The 22982-nt window shown below is 40.5% G+C and overlaps 1 protein-coding gene across 1 annotated transcript in view; it reads right to left on the bottom strand.

Annotated features, from left to right (window-relative positions):
* The window catches only part of LOC111959574 (pre-mRNA-splicing factor CWC22 homolog), a 69835-nt gene that overhangs the window by 11794 nt on the left and 35059 nt on the right, over positions 1–22982 (bottom strand). The window contains exon 15 of the mRNA XM_023981225.2: positions 22267–22327. Coding sequence (XP_023836993.1) covers positions 22267–22327 — 61 coding nt within the window. The remainder of the gene's footprint in view (positions 1–22266; positions 22328–22982) is intronic.

Below are 22982 nucleotides of genomic sequence, written 5' to 3'. Positions count from 1 at the left end.
CAATATGCATATTATTGTTATTATTGGATAGAAAACACTCTCTAGTTTCTATAGCCATTGGAATTTTGTCTCTGAGTGGTACAGAACTCAATCTACAGCACTTTTCATGATAGGAGTCAGATTTCAGACATCCTGGCCCCTGATCTGGAGTCAGTTTAAAGGTCCCTGTAAATGCTATGGAGAAACAGACACGTCTTACGTCTTCCCCTGGATGTCAGTACGTGATGACGCTTTGAATGGAGTCGATTGCGCATCAGGGGCTGCATAAAAGAGCAAATACCGGAAGTAGCATCCCTTTGCTGCCTGCGCGTTGCGCACGGAGGACGTCGGACTCGCCTCCTCAAGCGTTTGTTTAGCCAGTAATATTTCTCTGGTCATGTTTTTACTCGTTAGAGGTGTTAAAAACATCATAAGGTAGTTAATTTAAACCGTTTTATAGCAATTTATATCCGTTTAGTGCGATTTTGACCCATTTATTTCTGAGGCACTTTGAACACGCTGGGCGCGTTTCCAGTTCATGCACAGTTCAGTTCATGCACACGTTAGTGGGCATTTCCACATGGCAAGAGGACAGCTTTCGACCAAAAGACGATTAGACCCAAGAAAGGATTCTTTGCCAAAGATTCTGATGAAGAACAGCTCACAGTAAGAACAATTTATGATGATAAATCGTGTTTCTGTCGAAAAAATGTTAAACGCTTATGTCGCCATTTTGTTTTGTATAGCTTCGCTTGGCGCAACCTGTATTGAAAAGTAAGGATAATTTAAAAAATGTAAATCATCGATTGCAATTAAGAACTAATTTGTCTTTCGATTCCTGTCAACCCTGTATTTTTTAGTCAAGTATATGATAGCTTTTGATTAAACGTAGATCACTAAAAGATGGCGACCGACATTTCCAGGCTTGTTTTTTGCTACTATTTTCATTGTATAACCACGTTTTTTATGGCTAAATATGCACATTTTCGAACAAACTCTATATGTATGTTGTAAAATGATGTTACTGGAGTGTCATCGGAAGAATTCTGAGAAGGTTAGTGAAAAAATTAATATTTTTGGCGATGATAACGATATCGCTCTCTTTAGCTTGAATTCATGCTGGGGGTAACGTTTGCATATGTGTATGCTAATATAACGATTTATTGTGTTTTCGCCGTAAAACACTTAGAAATCTGAAATATTGTCTGAATTCACAAGATCTGTGTCTTTCCAATGCTATGCTTTGTCTATTTTTAAGAAAATGTTTTATGATGAGTAAATTGGTAATACACGTTGCTCTCTGTAGTAATTCTAGTCGCTTTGGTGAGATTTGTGATGGTGGCTATGAACTATGATTTATACCTGAAATATGCACATTTTCTAACAAAACCTATCCTATACCATAAATATGTATTCAGACTGTCATCTGATGAGGTTTTTTCTTGGTTAGTGGTATCAATATCTTAGTTTAGCCGAATTGGTGATAGCTACTGGTGGAGAAAAAAATGGTGGACAAAGAAATGTGTATTTTGCTAACGTGTTTAGCTAATAGATTTACATATTGTGTCTCCCTGTAAAACATTTTAAAAATCTGAAATGGTGGCTTTATTCACAAGATCTGTATCTTTCATTAGGTGTCTTGGACTTGTATTTAATGATATTGATGCTACTATTTAATTGTGACGCTGCTAGCGATGCTAATCAGTGTGGGGGGGGGTGGGGGGTGATCCGGATCCGGGGTTGAGGCTCGTTAGAGGGTAAATCATCACCGTTTGTCGAAGTAGGCGCATCGATTATATGCAAAGCAGGACACGCTAGATAAACTAGTAATATCATCAACCATGTGTAGTTAACCTGTTTGGATAGGGGGCAGCATTTTCACTTTTGCATGAAATGGTGCCCAGAAGTAAACTGCCTGCTACTCTGTCCCAGATGCGATATATGCATATTATTAGTGAGATTGGATAAAAAGCGGCGACTCCCGACAGAGTTAGCTCTCGTTCCGAATGCTTTCGTACAGACGATGAATTCTCGGTTGGAAACATTATTGATGATTTATGTTAAAAACATCCTTAAGATTAATTCCATACATCGTTTGATATGTTTCTACGACCTGTAACGGAACTGAGTTTTTGTCTGGACCTAGTGCTCATGAAGATGGATTACTGGGCCATCTCTCCTCTGAAAATCTGACACAGCGGTTGCATTAACTTCTCTAGGATAGGGGGCAGCATTTTCACTTTTGGATAAATAGCGTGCCCAATTTCAACTTCCTTCTACTCATCCCCAGAATATAAGATATGCATATTATTAGTAGATTTGGATAGAAAACACTGAAGTCCCTAAAACTGTTTGAATCATGTCTGTGAGTATAACAGAACTTATGTAGCAGGCAAAACCCAGAGGACTAACCATTCAGATTTTTTTTTTTTTAGGTCATTGTCTGTTCAATAAGTTTTCATTGGGATACTAGATTTCTAATCAACCTGTTTGCAGTTCCTACCGCTTCCACTGGATGTCACCAGTCTTTGGAAATTGGTTGAGGTTATTCCTTTGTGCAATGAAGAAGTACGGCCATCTGGAATCAGTGTAACGTTATGTGTACTGTTTGAGAGTTGCGCAAGACTAGAAAAGTAGCGTTAGTTTGTTGTCCTCCTGTATTGAAAACAGATAGACCCGTCTTCAATTTGATCGATTGTTAACGTTTAAAAATACCTAAAGTTGTATTACAAAAGTAGTTTGAAATGTTTTGGCAAAGTTTAGAGGTCATTTTTGAGATATTTTGTAGTGACGTTGCGCAAATTGGAAGCTGTTTTTTTTTCTGGATCAAACTCGCCAAATAAATGCACATTTTGGATATATATGGACGGTATTAATCGAACAAAAAGGACCATTTGTGATGTTTATGGGACATATTGGAGTGCCAACAAAAGAAGCTCGTCAAAGGTAAGGCATGATTTATATTTTATTTCTGCGTTTTGTGTTGCGCCTGCAGGGTTGAAATATGCTACACTCTCTTTGTTTACTGTTGTGCTATCATCAGATAATAGCATCTTACGTTTTCGCCGAAAATACTTTTTAAAATCTGACATGTTGGCTGGATTCACAACGAGTGTAGCTTTAATTTGGTATCTTACATAAGTGATTTAATGAAAGTTAGATTTTATATCATTTTTTAAAATTTTATTTGGCGCTCTGCATTTTCCTTGGCTATTGGCCAATTGGGACGCAAGCGTCCCGCCTATCCCAGAGAGGTTTAAAGGAGAAGTCTATCTTTAATTCTGTGAATAACACTTGTATCTTTTATCGATGTTTATTATGAGTATTTCTGTGGCTATCTGCAAGATCATCGGATGTTTTGGAATCAAAACATTACTGCACGTAACGCGCCAATGTAAACTGAGATTTTTGGATATAAATATGCACATTATCGAACAAAACATACATGTCTTGTGTAACACGATGTCCTATGAGTGTCATCTGATGAAGATCATCAAAGGTTAGTGATTCATTTTATCCATATTTCTGCTTTTTGTGACTCCTATCTTTGGCTGGAAAATGGCTGGGTGTTTTTTTGACTTGGCTCTGAACTAACATAATCATATGTTGTACTTTCGCTGTAAAGCCTTTTTGAAATCGGACACGATGGGTAGATTAACAAGATGTTTATCTTTCATTTGCTGTATTGGACTTGTTAACCTCTTTGGGATATGGGGGCGCTGTTTTCACTTTGTAAAAAATCGTTCACAAATTAAACTGCCTCGTACTCAATTCTTGCTCGTACAATATGCATATTATTATTACTATTGGATAGAAAACTCTCAAGTTTCTAAAACCGTTTGAATTATATCTGTGAGTAAAACAGAACTCATTTTGCAGCAAACTTCCTGTCAGGAAGTGAAAAATCTGAAATCGAGGCTCTGTTCCATAGGCAGTGAGAGGTGGAATGGGGTGTCTAGCTTTATCTGAGGTCAAAAGAGAGCTCTTGGAATATTTCTGTCGAAAATGTTTAGTATTATTTTCCGCCCTGATTTTGGACGCTGTCTCGCTATAACGTAAGCTGTATGTCGTACTAAAGTTATTTTTAGAATTCTAACACGGCGATTGCATTAAGAACTAGTGTATCTATCATTTGCTGTACAACATGTATTTTTTAGTAAAGTTTATGATGAGTTATTTGGTCAGAATAGGTGAGTGTCAGAAATATATCCAGAGATTCTGGAAAAAAGTTGCTACGTTTTCACAATGTATAACCACGGATTTCAGCTCTAAATATGCACATTTTCGAACAAAACATAAGTGTATTGTATAACCTGATGTTATAGGACTGTCATCTGATGAAGCTTGTCAAGGTTAGTGAAAAATTATACATCTTTTGCTGTTTTTTTGCGATCGCTAACTTTTGCTGCTGATAAATGGGTTGTGTTTTTGGCTATTGTGGTAAGCTAATATAATGCTATATTGTGTTTTCGCTGTAAAACACTTAAAAAATCTGAAATATTGGCTGGATTCACAAGATGTTTGTCTTTCATTTGCAGTACACCATGTATTTTTCATAAATGTTTTATGATGAGTATTTAGGTATTTCACGTTGGTCTCTGTAATTGTTCTAGCTGCTTCGGTGCTATTTGTGATTGTAGCTGCAATGTAAAACTATGATTTATACCTGAAATATGCACATTTTTCAAAACAGATATTTATTGTATAACATGTTATAATACTGTCATCTGATGAAGTTGTTTCTTGGTTAGTGACTAATTCTATCTCTATTTGGTCGGTTTTGTGCAAGCTACCTGTGCTGTGAAAGAAATGTCTGTGCTTTTTTGTATTTGGTGGTGAGCTAACATAAATATACGTGGTGTTTTCGCTGTAAAACATTTTTTTTTAAATCGGACATGTTGGCTGGATTCACAAGATGTTTATCTTCCATTTGCTGTATTGGACAGGTTAATGTGTGAAAGTTACATATTTCTAAAAAATCTTTTTGAATTTCCCGCGCTGCCTTTTCAGCGGAATGTTGTCGAGGGGTTCCGCTAGCGGAACACCTGCGCTAGAAAGGTTAACTAGTGATTATGTTAAGATTGATTGTTTTTTGTAAGATAAGTTTAATGCTAGCTAGCAACTTACCTTGGCTTCTTGCTGCCCTCGCGTAACAGGTAGTCAGCCTAACACGCAGGTTCCTCGTGGAGTGCAATGTAAGGCAGGTTGTTAGGACTAGTAACCGGAAGATTACAAAAACGAATCCCCGAGCTGGCAAGGTAAAAATCTGTCGTTCTGACCCTGAACAAGGCAGTTAACCCACCGTTCCTAGGCCGTCATTGAAAATAAGAATGTGTTCTTAACTGACTTGCCTAGTTAAATAAAGGTGTAAATAAAAAAATAGGCAAATCGGTGTCCAAAAATACAGATTACCGATTGTTATGAAAACTTGAAATCGGCCCTAATTAATCGGCCATTCCGATTAATCGGTCGACCTCTACTACCAACACTTTAAAACTAGTGGTTCAGGTACAGTTGAAGTTGGAAGATTACATACACCTTAGCCAAATACATTTTAACTCAGTTTTTCACAATTCCTTACATTTAATCCTAGTAAACATTCCCTGTCTTAGGTCAGTTAGGATCACCACTTTATTTTAAGAATGTGAAATGTCAGAATAATAGTAGAGAGAATGATATATTTCAGCTTTTATTTCTTTCATCACATTCCCAGTGGGTCAGAAGTTTGCATACACTCAATTAGTATTTGGTAGCATTGCCTTTAAATTGTTTAACTTGGGTCAAACGTTTCCACAAGCTTCCCACAATAAGTTGGGTGAATTATGGCCCATTCCTCCTGACAGCTGGTGTAACTGAGTCAGGTTTGTAGGCCTCCTTGCTCGCACACGCTTTAACAGTTCTGCCCACAAATGTTCTATAGGATGGAGGTCAGGGCTTTGTGATGGCCTCTCCAATACCTTGACTTTGTTGTCCTTAAGCCATTTTGCCACAACTTTGGAAGTATGCTTGGGGTCATTGTCCATTTGGAAGACCCATTTGCGACCAAGCTTTAACTTCCTGACTGATGTCGAGATGTTGCTTCAATACATCCACATCATTTTCCATCCTCATGATGTCATCTATTTTGTGAAGTGCACCAGTCTCTCCTGCAGCAAAGCACCCCCACAACATGATGCTGCCACCCTCGTGCTTCACGGTTGGGATGGTGTTCTTCGGCTTGCAAGCCTCCCCCTTTATCCTCCAAACATATCGGTGGTCATTATGGCTAACAGTACTATTTTTGATTCATCAGGCCAGGGCACATTTCTCCAAAAAGTACGATCTTTGTCGCCATGTGTAGTTGCAAACCGTAGTCTGGCTTCTTCCTTGCTGAGCAGCCTTTCAGGTTATGTCAATATAGGACTCATTTTTACTGTTGATATATTTACGTTTGTACCCATTCCCTCCAGCATCTTCACAAGGTCCTTTGTTGTTGTTTTGGGATTGATTTGCACTTTTCGCACCAAAGTACGTTCATCTCTAGATGACAGAACGCGTCTCCTTCCTGAGCGGTATGACGGCTGCGTGGTTCCATGGTGTTTATACTTGCGTACTATTTTTTGTACAGATGAACGTGGTACCTTCAGGCGTTTGGAAATTGCTCCCAAGGATGAACCAGACTTGTGGAGGTCTACAATTTTTTTCTGAGGTCTTTGCTGGTTTCTTTTGATTTTCCCATGATGTCAAGTAAAGAAGCACTGAGTTTGAAGCTAGGCCTTGAAATGCATCCACAGGTACACCTCCAATTGACTCAGAAGCTTCTAAAGCCATGACAAGTTTCCAAGCTGTTGAAAGGCAGTCAACTTAGTGTATGTAAACTTCTGACCCACTGGAATTGTGATACAGTGAATTATAAGTGAAATAATCTGTCTGTAAACAATTGTTGGAAAAATGACTCGTGTCATGCACAAAGTAGATGTCCTAACTGACTTGCCAAAACCATAGTTTGTTAACAAGAAATGTGTGGAGTGGTTGAAAAACGAGTTTTAATGACTCCAACGTAAGTGTATGTAAACTTCCGACTTCAACTGTAAATTAAGGTTCAGGTAAAGACCAAGGGGATAGATTTGAGACAGAGAGACAGGCCGCTCAGAAGATAATCATTTCCCTTCCTGTTTTAATAGAGCCCTTTTCATTTGATCTCATGTATAAACATAGGCAGTGTTCCTGTGTGTGTCCAGTGAGTTCTGAGAAAAGAACAGGGTTGTGGTCTGCTGTGCAGTGGTTGTGAAGAATCGGGCGACTGTTACTGATTCAGTCATTAGCTTTCCTAATGTGTCTATCCATCACAGCTGGAATATTGAGCAGACCATGAGCTCTAGAGGAGAGCCTGTTCCTCAGGATCCTAGCAGACAGGGAAGGAAATCTCCAGGTCTCAGTTCTTATCCTATCCACTTGGCTGTCAGTCCATGGAAATCTCTAAATGCCTGTGTTCTCATAGAATTACATAGCCTATAGAATATATGTGAATTATAGGATCTCTGTGTGTACCCCTGTCCACCTGGCTGTGGGTGCAGAAACCCACGTCGCTGACACTCCCTGAGTCCGTGCATCTGGGTGAGTATTACTCTGGTATTATTATGCTACTCTAGGCTCCATAGGAAGTGTGAGGATTACATGCATAGACATAGAACCATATAGAAATACACTATATATATTCAAAACTATGTGGACACCACTTCAAATGAGTGGATTAGGCTATTTCAGCCACACCTGTTGCTGACAGATGTATAACAATCGAGCACAGACATGCAATCTCCATAGTCAAACATTGGCAGAAGAATGGCCTTACTGAAGAGCTCAGTGACTTTCAAAGATGCACCGTCATAGGATGCCACCTTTCCAACAACTCTGTTTGAATAATGACTGCCCTGCTAAAGTTTCCCCCGGTCAACTGTAAGTGCTGTTATTGTGAAGTGGAAACGTCTAGGAGCAACAATGGCTTAGCCACAAAGTGGTAGGCCACACCAGCTTACAGAACGGGGCCGCCAAGGGCTGAAGCACGTAAGAATCGTCTGTCCTCGGTTGCAACACTACCTCCCGAGTTCCAAACTGCCTCTGGAAGCAACGTAAGCACAAGAATCGTTTGCTGGGAGCTTCATGAAATGGGTTTCCATGGCCGAGCAGCCGCACACAAGCCTAAGATCACCACGCGCAATGCCAAGCGTCGGCTGGAGTGGTGTAAAGCTTGCCACCATTGGACTCTGGAGCAGTGGAAACGCATTCTCTGGAGTGATGAATCCCACTTCCCCATCTGGCAGTCCGACGTACGAATCTGGGTTTGGCGGATGCCAGGAGAACGCTACCTGCCCAAATGCATAGTGCCAACTGTAAAGTTTGGTGGAGGAAGAATAATGGTCTGGGGCTGTTTTTCATGGTTCGGGCTATGCCCCTTATTTCCAGTGAAGGAAAATCTTAACGCTAAAGCATACAATGACATTCTAGACAATTTTGTGCTTCCAACTTTCTGGGAACAGTTTGGGGAAGGCCCTTTCCTGTTTCAGCATGACAATGCCCCCGTGACCAAAGCGAGGTCCATACAAAAATGGTTTGTCGAGATTAGTGTGGAAGAACTTGACTGGCCTGCACAGAGCCCTGACCTCAACCCCATCGGACACTTTTGGGATGAATTGGAATGCCGACTGCGAGCCAGAGTTAATCGCACAACATCAGTGCCCAACCTCACTAATGCTCATGACTGAATGGCAGCAAGTCCCCGCAGCAACATCTAGTGCAAAACCTTCCCAGACAAGTGGAGGCTGCTATAGCAGCAAAGGGGGACCAACTCCATATTAATTCCCTTGATTTTGGAATGAGATGTTCGACGAGCCGGTGTCCACATACTTTTGGCTGTGTGGGTGCAGTGTAGCAGCCTTCGCAGGACATAATGTCATGCCATCTCTCTGTGGTCGTCAGGGCCTATAGTCTCAGGAGGGGGATGCAGGCTGGGGCTATATAGGCAGGCTGGGGCTATACAGGCAGGATGGGTGACATTCTCTTCCCTTACAGCATGTACTGTCCTTTCCCATCTGGTGTGTGTGAGAGAGAGGAGCCCAACACTAACCTTTGGCTCAGGGACAAGAAGCTGCAGGCTGAGGAGACCTAGCCTAGGTTGAGGAGCACAGGGAATGTGATTGACACTGACAGAACTACTAGCTCGCTACCCATCAGCAGCTGGAATTCCATATGGAATAATAAAAAGCATTCAACAAGAATAATTTCAGAGCCGTCTCGAATATGAGTCTTGCTTTGCCTTGACTAGCTTGAACACCCAGGGCCACTTCAACACATATGGTGTCATAGACAGTCACATTACTTAGTGTGAAAACCTGAAAGCAGGCAAACAAACAGGCTGTCCTCTGAATGCTCTTAGCACTGGATAGATAGCTTCACGGGCAGACGAAGCCCTTCTATCTCCCCCTCTCCGTTACTCCTTCCATCCATCTTCCCCCTTCCCCAAAGGACCGCTGCTGTGCTAATGCATCTCCCGCCACCATGGGACAGACATTCCTGTTCTTATAATTATATTTCTATGGGCTTCCCTCTGCCAGAAGGGTCTCACTCCATGCGGCTGCATTACAGGAGGCTGAATACTTAACAAATAATTCCAAGGAGAGAGACAACTTCCAGTAAAAGGTTTGTCAAAGAATTAACCCATATTGAGTCAAGAAATGACTTTGAAAAATAGGAAATAAATATTTCAATCCACATAGGGTTCGGTAAATGAAAGTACATTCCTTCATATGTCCTGGATTCTAAAGATGAAACAACTCCTACACTCTTAAATACAACAGCATATAATTTATAACACCATCCCTAGACAATCTCAGAGGCTCTGCAGCTGAAAGACTGTAAACTAACAACATTGGTGTGCTTAGCTACTACTATGGGTAGTAGCTAAGCATTCCATACGGGTATGAACCAGTAAAATGTAACTTTAAAAAAAAAATTCTAATATTAAAGATCACTGAAATATTGGCTGAGATTTATCTGTCCTGCTTTATCAATCTTAATTTTTCTAGCAAACCAAACTAGCATGGTGAGTCATGGAGAGGCAAGCAGATGTGCTGTGAATAACGAGAGTGGAACCGACTGATTCATTCTTCACTCTCACTCCCCTTACAGTGATGTGTTCTCTCTCTCTCACTGCTGACAAGGACAATAATCACATTGCCAGACTAGTAGACAGTGATGGTAGCGCTGCTAGCCGTCCACACAGCCCATCTTCTTTATTAAGTCTACTTTACAGTTCACACAATCACACCTCATAGAAATTTATGAATAATAGGCTGTGTGACTGCGTCATATAGGCCAATCCAGCCCCAAGATGTAGCCTAGGGTGTCAAATTTGGGATATCACACCTTATATAAATGAATAAAACTGTGTGAATGTGTCATAATCCTAATATGTTCACATTATCCACACTATTAATATATTATACGAAATCAGACAAATCTAAACTCCTATTATCTTAACAGAAATCCATTGGGTAAAATAGATACAGTGCCTTCAAAAAGTATTCACACACATTGACTTATCCAAATGTTGTTGTGTTACAAAGTGGGATGAAAATTGATTTGTCATTTTTAGTTAACAATCTACACAAAATTATTGAATATAAAACACTAATACAGGACATCTTGATTAGATAAGTATTTAACACCTTGAGTCAATTCATGTTAAAATCACCTTTGGCAGCGATTACAGCTTTCTGGGTAAGGCTAAGAGCTTTGCACACCTTGACTGTACATTATTTGCCCATTCTTTAAAACAATAACTCAAGTTCTGTGTAGTTGGCGTCTTGGTAAGCAACTCTAGTGTATATTCAGCCTTTTGTTTAGGTAATTGTCCTGCTGAAAGGTGAATTTGTCTCCCGGTGACTGTTGGAAACCACACAACCAAGTTTTCCCTCTAGATTTTTGCCCTTTGCTTAGCTCTATTCCTTTAATTTTCTATCCTATTTTTTATCCTTTTATTTTTTATCCTATTTCTTTGTCACATTTTTTTTGCAGTATTACTTTATTGCAAACAGGATAAAACTTGACTCAAGACATGTCAGCTTTAAATTGAATTCATTTGTAAACATTCCTAAAAAGAAATCCACTGACATTATGGGGTACTGTGTGTAGATCAGTGACACAACATCTAAATTTAATCCATTTGAAATTCAGGCTGTAACACAACAAAATGTGGAAAAGGTCAAGAGGTGTGGGTTTCTGAATACACTATAGATAGATGCTGTGTAGATTAAAGTGTAGTTAAACGGCCAATGGCCTGTGCAGTAATGTAGGCTAATATCCAGTTATGGGAGGATGCTTCACAGGAAAGGCATTTGAACGTAAACTAAAAAATACAAATAAACGTTTAGGCAGAAATGCCTTCTGGAACATGTGCCTTAAACTTGTATGCCATCTGTAAATATGAATACAATTGTTAAATTACCAGCCTAGTTGGTTTAGCCATGGAAAAAGAAAGCATCCGTCCCGCTAGCCATGATTGGCTGAGATAATGGATTGGCTGGACATGCCGAGAGATGAGTTTGGATTGGTCTGCCATGTAGCATGCTTCTGTCTATTTGAGCTTGTCAGTATGTCTAGGTAATCCTTTCTAATGCGGCTTTAAAAATATATATATATATCACTTTGTAAAACTGCTTAAGTGTTGCTCTCCACTTTCTGGAGGAGTTTTGAAGTCAGTGGAAGGCCTGGTGGAATTAGAGTATGATAGCTAAGGAGATGGAGAAAACACCTGTCTCAGGATTACATCTTCAAACTAAGGGCAACCATGGCATCTGTGAGAGAGGGATATAGCTACATTTTCAAATATTACACGTTTCTAATTCTGTCAGAAAGTCGTTTTCATTTGAAGTTAAAGTGTACTGTTAGCTAGCTATGGCTGGCTCGATCGCTACCTAACATTACGTGTATAATCTGTGTAGTAATATTATTCGTATCTCAGAGCCATTTGCTTTGCTAGTTATAGCCTAATGTTAGCTAGCTAACATTGAACCTGGTTGGTTTGCTACCTGCAGATTCATGCAGGGTAGTAACATTATGAGTTGGGATTATGGTTCGTGGTTTAGCTTGCTACATGTCTTAACTTCCTATGGCTGCAGGGCCAGTATTGAGTAGCTTGGATGAAAGGTGCACAGAGGTGCCCATATTAAACGGCCTGCTCTCCATTCCCAGTTGCTAATATATGCATATTATTATTCATATTGGATAGAAAACACTCTGAAGTTTCTAAAACTGTTTGAATTATGTCTGTGAGTATAACAGAACTCACATGGCAGGCAAAAACCTGAGAAGTTCCACTTCCTGTTTGTATTTTTTCTGGGGGTGCCAATTTTCAACCAAGCTCTCATTGAAATCACAGAGAGATACTGATGAGTTGTCACTTCCTACGGCTTCCACTAGATGTCAATAGAACTTTGTCTGAAGAATCTAATGTGAAGGGGGGCCGAAGGAGACAGGAATTAGTGAGCTCTGGCAGGAGGTGATCACGCATTGAACACGCGCGTTCACGTGAGAGTCAGCTCCGTTCCATCGGTCAACTGAAGTCGATGAAATTCTCCGGTTGGAACGTTATTCAAGATGTATGTTAACAACATTCTAAAGATTGATTCAGTACATCGTTTGACATGTTTCTACTGACTGTAACGGAACTTTTGGACATTTCGTCACGTTATAGTGGATGCGGTTTGGCGTTTGGTAAACATGTCCAAAGTAGCTAATTTGACATAAATAACGGACATTAACGGACCTGGGATTCCTAGGACTGCATTCTGATGAATTCATCAAAGGTAAGGAAACATTTATCATGTATTTTCTGGTTTCTGTTGAGTCCAACATGGCGGCTAATTTGGCTATTGTTCTGAGCTCCGTCTCAGATTATTGCATGGTTTATTTTTCCGTAAAGTTTTTTAAAAATCTGACACAGCGGTTGCATTAAGGAGAGGTATATCTATAATTCCATGTGTATAACTTGTATTATCATCTATATTTATGATGAGTATTTCTGTTGAAACGATGTGGCTATGCAGTCACTTGATGTTTTTGCAACTAGTGAATCTAACGCGTCAATGTAAACTCAGTTTTTTTATATAAATATGAACTTAATCAAACAAAACATGCATGTATTGTGTAACATGAAGTCCTATGAGTGTCATCTGATAAAATGAATCACTAACCTTTGATTATTTTCATCTCCATTTCTGGTTTTTGTGAAAGCTATCTTTCGCTGGAAAAAATGGCTGTGCTTGTTGTGGTTTTGTGGTGACCTAACAATCGTTTGTAGTGCTTTCGCTGAAAAGCCTATTTGAAAGCAGACCCTTTGGTGGGATTAACAACAAGATTACCTTTAAAATGATATAAGACACATGAATGTCTGAGGAATTTTAATTATGAGATTTCTTTTTATTATTTTTTTTTAATTTGGCGCCCTGCACTTTTTTGTTTGTTTTTGTCATATCGATCCGGTTACCGGGATTGCAGCCATAAGAAGCTAACCAGCTCTGCATGGGTGTGTAAAATGGTCAGAGTGAGCTGTTCTCTCATTTGTGTCTGGAAGGAGCTAGCAAGCTAGCCAACGTTAGTCAGTTAGCTTGGGTGTTTGACTGGTGTTGTTAGGACAGAACGTTCAGATCAACACTACTCTTCGGCCTCCCACGCAAATCCTTAAAGAGATATGTGGGGCTAAACCTTAAATGCTTGAGGGCAGGGGGCAGCATTTTCACTTTCGGGAAAAATAGCATGCCAAAATTCAACTGCTTGCTACTCATCCCCAGAATATAAGATATGCATAGTATTAGTAGATTTGGATAGAAAACACTCTGAAGTTTCTAAAACTGTTTGAATCATGTCTGTGAGAATAACAGAACTTATGTAGCAGGCAAAACCCTGAGGACAAACCATTCAGAATTTGTATTTTTTTGATGTCACTGTCTTTTCAATTAGTTTTTTTAGAGACACCAGATTTCTAATGGACTTGCTTGCAGATCCTACAGCTTCCACTGGATGTCACCAGTCCTTGGAAATCGGTTGAGGTTATTCCTTTGTGTAGTGAAGAAGTAGGGCTATCGTAAATGAGGGTCACATGAAGTAAATATTTTGAGAGAGTCACGTTACGAAAAAAGTTGCGTCAGATTGTTTTCTTTTTGTATTGAACACAGATCATCCCGTCTTCAAATTGATCGATTATTAACGTTTAAAAATACCTAACGTTGTATTACCAAAGTAGTTTGAAATGTTTTGGTAAAGTTTACATGTAACTTTTGATATATTTTGTAGTGAAGTGGCGAAAGTTGGAAGCTGTGTTTTTCTGGATGAAACGGTCCAAATAAATAGACATTTTGGATATATATCGACGGAATTAATCGAACAAAAGGACCATTTGTGTGTTTATGGGACATATTGGAGTGCCAACAAAATAATTTCGTCAAAGGTAAGGCATGATTTATATTTTATTTCTGCGTTTTGTGTCGTGCTTGCAGTGATGAAATATGCTTCTCTCTTTGTTTACTTTTGTGCTATCATCAGATAATAGCATCTTATGCTTTCGCCGAAAAGCTTTTTTGAAATCTGACATGTTGGCTGGATTCACAATGAGTGTAGCTTTAATTTGGTATCTTACATGTGTGATTTAATGAAAGTTAGATTTTTATATCATGTTATTTGAATATGGCGCGCTGTATTTTCCCTGGCTATTGGCCAGAGAAGTTAAGAGAGGGTGTGAACGATGCTGAATGGTGTAGACAAAGAAGAGCTCTCCAGTAGGTGTACCAAAACATTCAAATGCCATTTTCTCAAAAGTGAGGTTACAAGTTTATCAACTTTCAAAGCAGAATTACTTTTCTATTGTTCCTCAACTGTAGTGTATGATATACAATTTCTAGCTATGAGTCTCTACTTTTATCCAATGTAAAAAACACAATTTCAAATGTTCCTAAATAAGACCGAATCGAGCCGGTCGGTCACTTATAAACTCACCCCAGCCATGACAGTATACTTAACATTGACAGAGGAGTAAAAGTGATTCAGTGGACCCAGATTAAGCATAGTCCTGGACTAAAAAGCATGCTCAGTGGAAAATCCTAATTTAAAGGGCTTCTTTCCCAGGAGTAGGCTTAATCTGAATCCAGGATATAGAGCGGCCAAAGCTCTGCCCCCCCCCCTCTAATGACCTTGTATTTCAGACAGACAGGACCTGCAGGGTTGTTTAATCATAGTCCATCAGTACTCATTACAGTCACTCCTCACTTTAACAAAGACCTTTCTCAATCTTCTTCCATCTCTAATTATCTGTGACTGATATGGTAACAGAGAGCTAGGGGGAAGGATAGTAGGTGAGCGTGAAAAAGAGATAAAGTGAGCACGAAAGAGTGAGCAAGATAAATATGTAAGGAAGGAGGAGTGGGACAGGAAAGGGAAGAGTAAATTGTCTCTAATTGTCTCTACAAATGTTACAGTATAGTAGCCTATTATCTTAATTATCCAGGTAATGACTGTGGCTGTACAGTCTGAGCTGGACCAAGTGGCCAGTAAACAGTTACAATTAAGGTCTGGATGACAGCTGTGAGGAAACTGACAGTTCCTTACTCTGTGCTCATCTCACAATGATGTGTTTTGGAACACCTCGGCATGTATTTTGGAATCAATTATAAGGTCATGATGTAGAAGCCATGAACAAAACACAGCTATAGGTTCAGAGAACATGTTAATTAAAATACCGTGAACCAAATAGTCTAGTATGTCAATCATCTGCATGAGCTCAAGAAATGCCACGCCCAAGAATAGCCATATAGCTATATAATACAGCCACTACCAGATTAAGCTCTGTCAGACGCTCTCCTGCCACAAAAAAAACTAGACGATGGGCACACTGATTTTTTTAAATGTTAAAAGTGACCTACTTAGTAGCACGCTCACAAAAGCAGCAATTTGATGTGTTATACAACTGCTGACCCCGTGGCTATATGACACAATGTACACGTGATCTAAGCCTAAGCGATTCCTTAATACAGCAGGGAAAAGACATATATCAAAGATGGCTGGGTATATTGTCTTAGCTACACTATTTACTTACACATCATAGCTGTATTTTCAATCCATTTCTTATGGAATTGCATAAGACACCAAATGTATTGCAGAGTACAGGTAAATGAGTGATCACATAATATTATTTCTACCCACAAACGTATGTAATGTTGGCAGGCTACTAGAAGAAACACGACCTATCGTACAGCTATTAAAGGTAACATACAGTGCCTTCAGAGAGTATTCATACTCCTTGACTTAATTGCACATGTTGTTGTATTACAGCATGATGTATTAAATATATATTTTTTCTACACACAATTCCAATAATGAAAGTGCTAACATTTATTGAAAATGTAATACAGAAATCTCATTTACGTAAGTATCCACACCTTTGGCAGCGATTACAGCTTTGAGTCGTTCTGGGTATGTCTACCAGCTTTTCTCCCATTCTTCCTTGGAGATTTTTTCAAGCTCTGTTAAGTTAGATGTCAGCAATCTTCAAGTCTTTCCACAGATTTTCAATGGGATTCAAGTCCGGGCTTTGGCTGGGCCACTCAAAGACTTTCACATTATTGTTCTGAAGCCATTCCAGCATTGCTTTGCATATGCTTGGGATCATTGTCCTGTTGGAATGTGAATCTTCGCCCCCAGTCTAAGGCCGTTTGCACTCTGAAGCACCACCATGCTTCATGGTAGGGATGGTGTTACATGTGATGAGCTGTGCTTGGTTTTCTCTAGACATAGTGCTTTGGCCAAAGAGTTCGATTTTTGTCTCATCAGACCACAGAATCTTTCACCTTACGCGCTCAGAATCTTTCACATGCCTATTTGTAAACAACAGACAGACAGGCTGTCATGTGCCTTTTTCTCAGGAGTGGCTTCCATCTGGCCACTCTCCAATAAAGCCCTGATTGGTGCTATCGAGACTGTTGTCCTTCTGAGAGTAATCCCATCTCAGCCAAGGAACGCTGTAGTTTTGTCAGAGTGGTCATTGTGTTCTTGGACACCTCCCTGACCGTCCTTCATGGCCGGTTGCTAAGTTTGGCCAGACTACGGTTTGCAACTGCACATGGGGAAACAGATCATACTTTTTGGAGAAATGTCCTCTCGTCTGATGAAACAAAAACAGAACTGTTTGGCCATAATGACCATCGTTATGTTTGGTGGAAAAAGGGGGATGCTTGCAAGCCGAAGAACACCATCCCAACCGTGAAGCACGGGGGTGGCAGCATCATGTTGTGGGGGTGCTTTGCTGCAGGAGGTACTGGTGCACTTCACAAAATAGATGGCTTCATGAGGTAGAAAATTATATGGATATATTGAAGCAACATCAAGACATCAGTCAGGAAGTTAAAGCTTGTTCGCAAATGGGTCTTCCAAATGAACAATGACCCCAAGCATACTTCCAAAGTTGTGGCAAAATGGCTTAAGGACAACAAAGTCAAGGTATTGGAGTGGCCATCACAAAGCCCTGACCTCAAGCCCATAGAAAATGTGTGTGCAGAACTGAAAAAGTGTGTGCGAGCAAGGAGGCCTACAATCCTGACTCAGTTACACCAGCTCTGTCAGGAGGAATGGGCCAAAATTCACCCAACTTATTGTGGGAAGCTTGTGGAAGGCTACCCGAAACATGGTTTTTTTTTTTTTTTTTTTTTTTCCCACCTTTATTTAACCAGGTAGGCTAGTTGAGAACAAGTTCTCATTTGCAACTGCGACCTGGCCAAGATAAAGCATAGCAGTGTGAACAGACAACACAGAGTTACACATGGAGTAAACAATAAACAAGTCAATAACATGGTAGGAAAAAAAATGAGAATCTATATACAATGTGTGCAAAAGGCATGAGGTAGGCAATAAATCGAATAATTACAATTTAGCAGATTAACACTGGAGTGATAAATCATCAGATGATCATGTGCAAGAAGAGATACTGGTGTGCAAAAGAGCAGAAAAGTAAATAAATAAAAGCAGTATGGGGGGTGAGGTAGGTAAATTGGGTGGGTAGTTTACAGATGGACTATGTACAGCTGCAGCGATCGGTTAGCTGCTCGGATAGCAGATTTTTAAAGTTGTTGAGGGAGATAAAAGTCTCCAACTTCAGAGATTTTTGCAATTCGTTCCAGTCGCAGGCAGCAGAGAACTGGAAGGAAAGGCGTCCAAATGAGGTTTTGGCTTTAGGGATGATCAGTGAGATACACCTGCTGGAGCGCGTGCTGCGGGTGGGTGTAGCCATCGTGACCAGTGAACTGAGATAAGGCGGCACTTTACCTAGCATAGCCTTGTAGATGACCTGGAGCCAGTGGGTCTGACGACGAACATGTAGCGAGGGCCAGCCGACTAGGGCATACAGGTCGCAGTGGTGGGTCGTATAAGGTGCTTTAGTAACAAAACGAATGGCACTGTGATAAACTGCATCCAGTTTGCTGAGTAGAGTATTGGAAGCTATTTTGTAGATGACATCGCCGAAGTCGAGGATCGGTAGGATAGTCAGTTTTACTAGGGTAAGTTTGGCGGCGTGAGTGAAGGAGGCTTTGTTGCGGAATAGAAAGCCGATTCTTGATTTGATTTTGGATTGGAGATGTTTGATATGAGTCTGGAAGGAGAGTTTGCAGTCTAGCCAGACACCTAGGTACTTATAAGATGTCCACATATTCTAGGTCGGAACCGTCCAGGGTGGTGATGCTAGTCGGGCGTCGGGTGCAGGCAGCGAACGGTTGAAAAGCATGCATTTGGTTTTACTAGCGTTTAAGAGCAGTTGGAGGCCACGGAAGGAGTGTTGTATGGCATTGAAGCTCGTTTGGAGGTTAGATAGCACAGTGTCCAAGGAAGGGCCGGAAGTATATAGAATGGTGTCGTCTGCGTAGAGGTGGATCAGGGAATCGCCGCAGCAAGAGCAACATCATTGATGTATACAGAGAAAAGAGTCGGCCCGAGAATTGAACCCTGTGGTACCCCCATAGAGACTGCCAGAGGACCGGACAACATGCCCTCCGATTTGACACACTGAACTCTGTCTGCAAAGTAGTTGGTGAACCAGGCAAGGCAGTCATTAGAAAAACCGAGGCTACTGAGTCTGCCGATAAGAATATGGTGATTGACAGAGTCGAAAGCCTTGGCCAGGTCGATGAAGACGGCTGCACAGTAATGTCTTTTATCGATGGCGGTTATGATATCGTTTAGTACCTTGAGCGTGGCTGAGGTGCCACCGTGACCGGCTCGGAAACCGGATTGCACAGCGGAGAAGGTACGGTGGATTCGAGATGGTCAGTGATCTGTTTGTTGACTTGGCTTTCGAAGACCTTAGATAGGCAGGGCAGGATGGATATAGGTCTGTAACAGTTTGGGTCCAGGGTGTCTCCCCCTTTGAAGAGGGGATGACCGCGGCAGCTTTCCAATCCTTGGGATCTCAGATGATACGAAGGAGAGGTTGAACAGGCTGGTAATAGGGGGTGCGACAATGCGGCGGACAGTTTCAGAAATAGGGGGTCCAGATTGTCAAGCCCAGCTGATTTGTATGGGTCCAGGTTTTCCAGCTCTTTCAGAACATCTGCTATCTGGATATGGGTAAAGGAGAAGCTGGGGAGGCTTGGCGAGTAGCAGCGGGGGGGGCGGGGCTGTTGGCCAAGGTTGGAGTCGCCAGGAGGAAGGCATGGCCAGCCATTGAGAAATGTTTGTTGAAGTTTTCGATTATCACGGACTTATCAGTGGTGACCGTGTTACCTAGCCTCAGTGCAGTGGGCAGCTGGGAGGAGGTGCTCTTGTTCTCCATGGACTTTACAGTATCCCAGAACTTTTTGGAGTTAGAGCTACAGGATGCAAATTTCTGCTTGAAAAAGCTGGCCTTTGCTTTCCTGACTGACTGCGTGTATTGGTTCCTGACTTCCCTGAACAGTTGCATATCGCGGGGGCTCTTCGATGCTATTGCAGTTCGCCACAGGATGTTTTTTGTGCTGGTCGAGGGCAGTCAGGTCTGGAGTGAACCAAGGGCTATATCTGTTCTTGGTTCTGCATTTTTTGAACGGAGCATGCTTGTCTAATATGGTGAGGAAGTAACTTTTAAAGAATGACCAGGCATCCTCAACTGACGGGATGAGGTCAATATCCTTCCAGGGTACCCGGGCCAGGTCGATTAGAAAGGCCTGCTCGCAGAAGTGTTTTAGGGAGCGTTTGACAGTGATGAGGGGTGGTCGTTTGACCGCGGACCCGTGGCGGATACAGGCAATGAGGCAGTGATCGCTGAGATCTTGATTGAAGACAGCAGAGGTGTATTTGGAGGGCAGGTTGGTCAGGGAAATGTCTATTAGGGTGCCCATGTTTACGGATTTAGGGTTGTACCTGGTGGGTTCCTTGATGATTTGTGTGAGATTGAGGGCATCAAGCTTGGATTGTAGGACTGCCGGGGTGTTAAGCATATCCCAGTTTAGGTCACCTAACAGAACAAACTCTGAAGCTAGATGGGGAGCGATCAATTCACAGATGGTGTCCAGGGCACAGCTGGGAGCTGAGGGGTCGGTAGCAGGCGGCAACAGTGAGAGACTTATTTCTGGAGAGATTCATTTTTAAAACTGTTTGGGCATAGACCTGGAAAGTATGACAGAACTTTGACCCAAGTTAAACAATTTGAAGGCAATCCTACAATCCTACTATGTAAATGTCTGACCCACTGGGAATGTGATGAAAGAAATAAAAGCTGAAATAAATCACTCTCTCTACTATTATTCTGACATTTCACATTCTTAAAATGTGGTGATCCTAACTGACCTAAGATAGGGAGTTTTTACTAGGATTAAATGTCAGGAATTGTGAAAAACTGAGATTAAATGTATTTGGCTAAGGTGTATGTAAACTTCCGACTTCAACTGTGTGTGTGTGTATATGTATGTATATATACACACACCATATTTTTTCATAATATATATACATTTACTTATTTTAGGCCTATATTTATTTTGAATGCAACTATAGTTGAAGTGTTTTCTATTTACCTTTTTAGATTTTATATATTCAACATGCTTAATTGAACATTTCCACAAAGTTCTAAATAAAGGATAAATAATCAAATATGAGTAAGTACCTTTTATTTGTTGAGTATAATTCAAAATGTAATAAGAAATAGGCCTTTACATGTAATCATTTTATATAAACTATTTATTAATTGAATTTACAGAAAATGTGCTATATCGGGATCTGACATGTTGGCCATATCGCCCAGCCCTATTTGTGTGTCACAGCAAAGGGGTGTGATTACTTATGAAAATTGATATTTATGCATTTCTTTTAAACAAATTTGCCAACATGTCTAAAAACATGTTTTCACATTGTCATGGGTATTGTGTATAGACAGGTGAAAAAAAAAAATATTTAATCAATTTTGAATTCAGGCTGTAACACAACAAAATGTGGAATAATTCAAGGGGTATGAATACTTTCTGACATGTGTTTGACATGTGTTTGAATAAAAATTAACTACATGTACTGAGTTTGTCTGATGCTTTAAGCACACTGTTTGATTAAATAATTAAAACAAACTGACTCAAGAGTGAGCCAGAGATCAAGATGGTCTAACCAAAATAAAAATTAAAAAAACTTTACGATCCTCCTCCTCCTGCTGGCCTTTGCAGATTCTGCAGTTACGCTTCTGAAGTTGCGGTAATTGGCAATTTATCTTACCATTTCCTATGATTTGCGGGCCACTATGATTTGCGGGCCACGGCATTGTAAAGCATAGGCAGTTAAAAATCTCAACACCGGTTTTGAAACATAAAAGTTGTAGGTGCATTAAAAAGGTGAACTCAGAAGATATGCTTCCATACATAAAAGGTGTAGGTGCTTTAGTGTGTAGGATGCCTATAAACCTCCTCTGCCTACTACTGAATTTCTACAGAAAAATATATAGCGGTTGTTTATTACAATGTTTATTTCAATTTGATCATTTAAATCATTGTGGAGTACACCCAGTTCCTAAATGAGGGCGTTATTTGGGCTGTGTAAAGCTGCAAAACAAGGAAATTAAGATGACAAATGCTTCCCGAGTGACTTGGAAGAATCCAACAACCCAGGAGACCAGAAACAAATATTTAGATGACGGTCAGGGTTCAGATAAAAGGCTTTGGAAGCTCTTTAGATTAGATGGGCATGACATGGCAGGCTGGCAGCTAGGGAAAAGTACACTGGTGGAAGGGTACTGGGAGAATAAGTATTGTAACCTACTGTTTGGCTGTCAGGAAAGTCCATCTTGATCAACTTGTGGGCACACTCCTCAAAATCCAAACTGTTGAAAGAAGAGAAACATTTATTCATAATTCGTCATCACTTCATAATAATTATCCTATGAGTGCATAAGTTTGCATAATCAACTGTCAAACAGCTTTATTAAGTCATATGGACGAGGACATAGTGTCTGGGCACGAGGCAAGGTAACAACTTGCTCTGTGATGAAATGTTCCAAAATTATCACACAAAAAAATAAGTCTATATGTCCTCATGTATATTTTAGAAGTACGTTCAGTACCCATTTAGTGGAGTTTATATATCCATAAACTAACATGGGGCAGATTACTTATTTGAGTGTGATCACTTTGGAAAATTCCACCCAACAGCTCCATTTAGGAAGCAGGCAGGACTGCATCCTGCAGACATGGTATAAAACTGTGGTGAACACCATGGAGTTCTCATTTCATTCAGACATGGTGTAAAACTGTGGTGAACACCATGGAGTTCTCATTTCATTCAGACATGTACACTATGAATTTCACAGAACTGGTGTAAAAAGTGTGGTGGTCACCAGATGGGATTGTACTACAATAACATTTATCGATGTGTTCATGGGAATGAGTAGTAAAATCTATGTGTGTAGGACATCCCAGGAGTTCTGCGATATCTTAGGTTTCATGTGGTCACATGGGTGATAGAAAACTGTGGGTGGA

Source organism: Salvelinus sp. IW2-2015, linkage group LG36, assembly GCF_002910315.2.
Source record: "Salvelinus sp. IW2-2015 linkage group LG36, ASM291031v2, whole genome shotgun sequence".
Taxonomy (NCBI): Eukaryota; Metazoa; Chordata; class Actinopteri; order Salmoniformes; family Salmonidae; genus Salvelinus; species Salvelinus sp. IW2-2015.
This window is presented reverse-complemented; position numbering and strand designations above follow the sequence as displayed.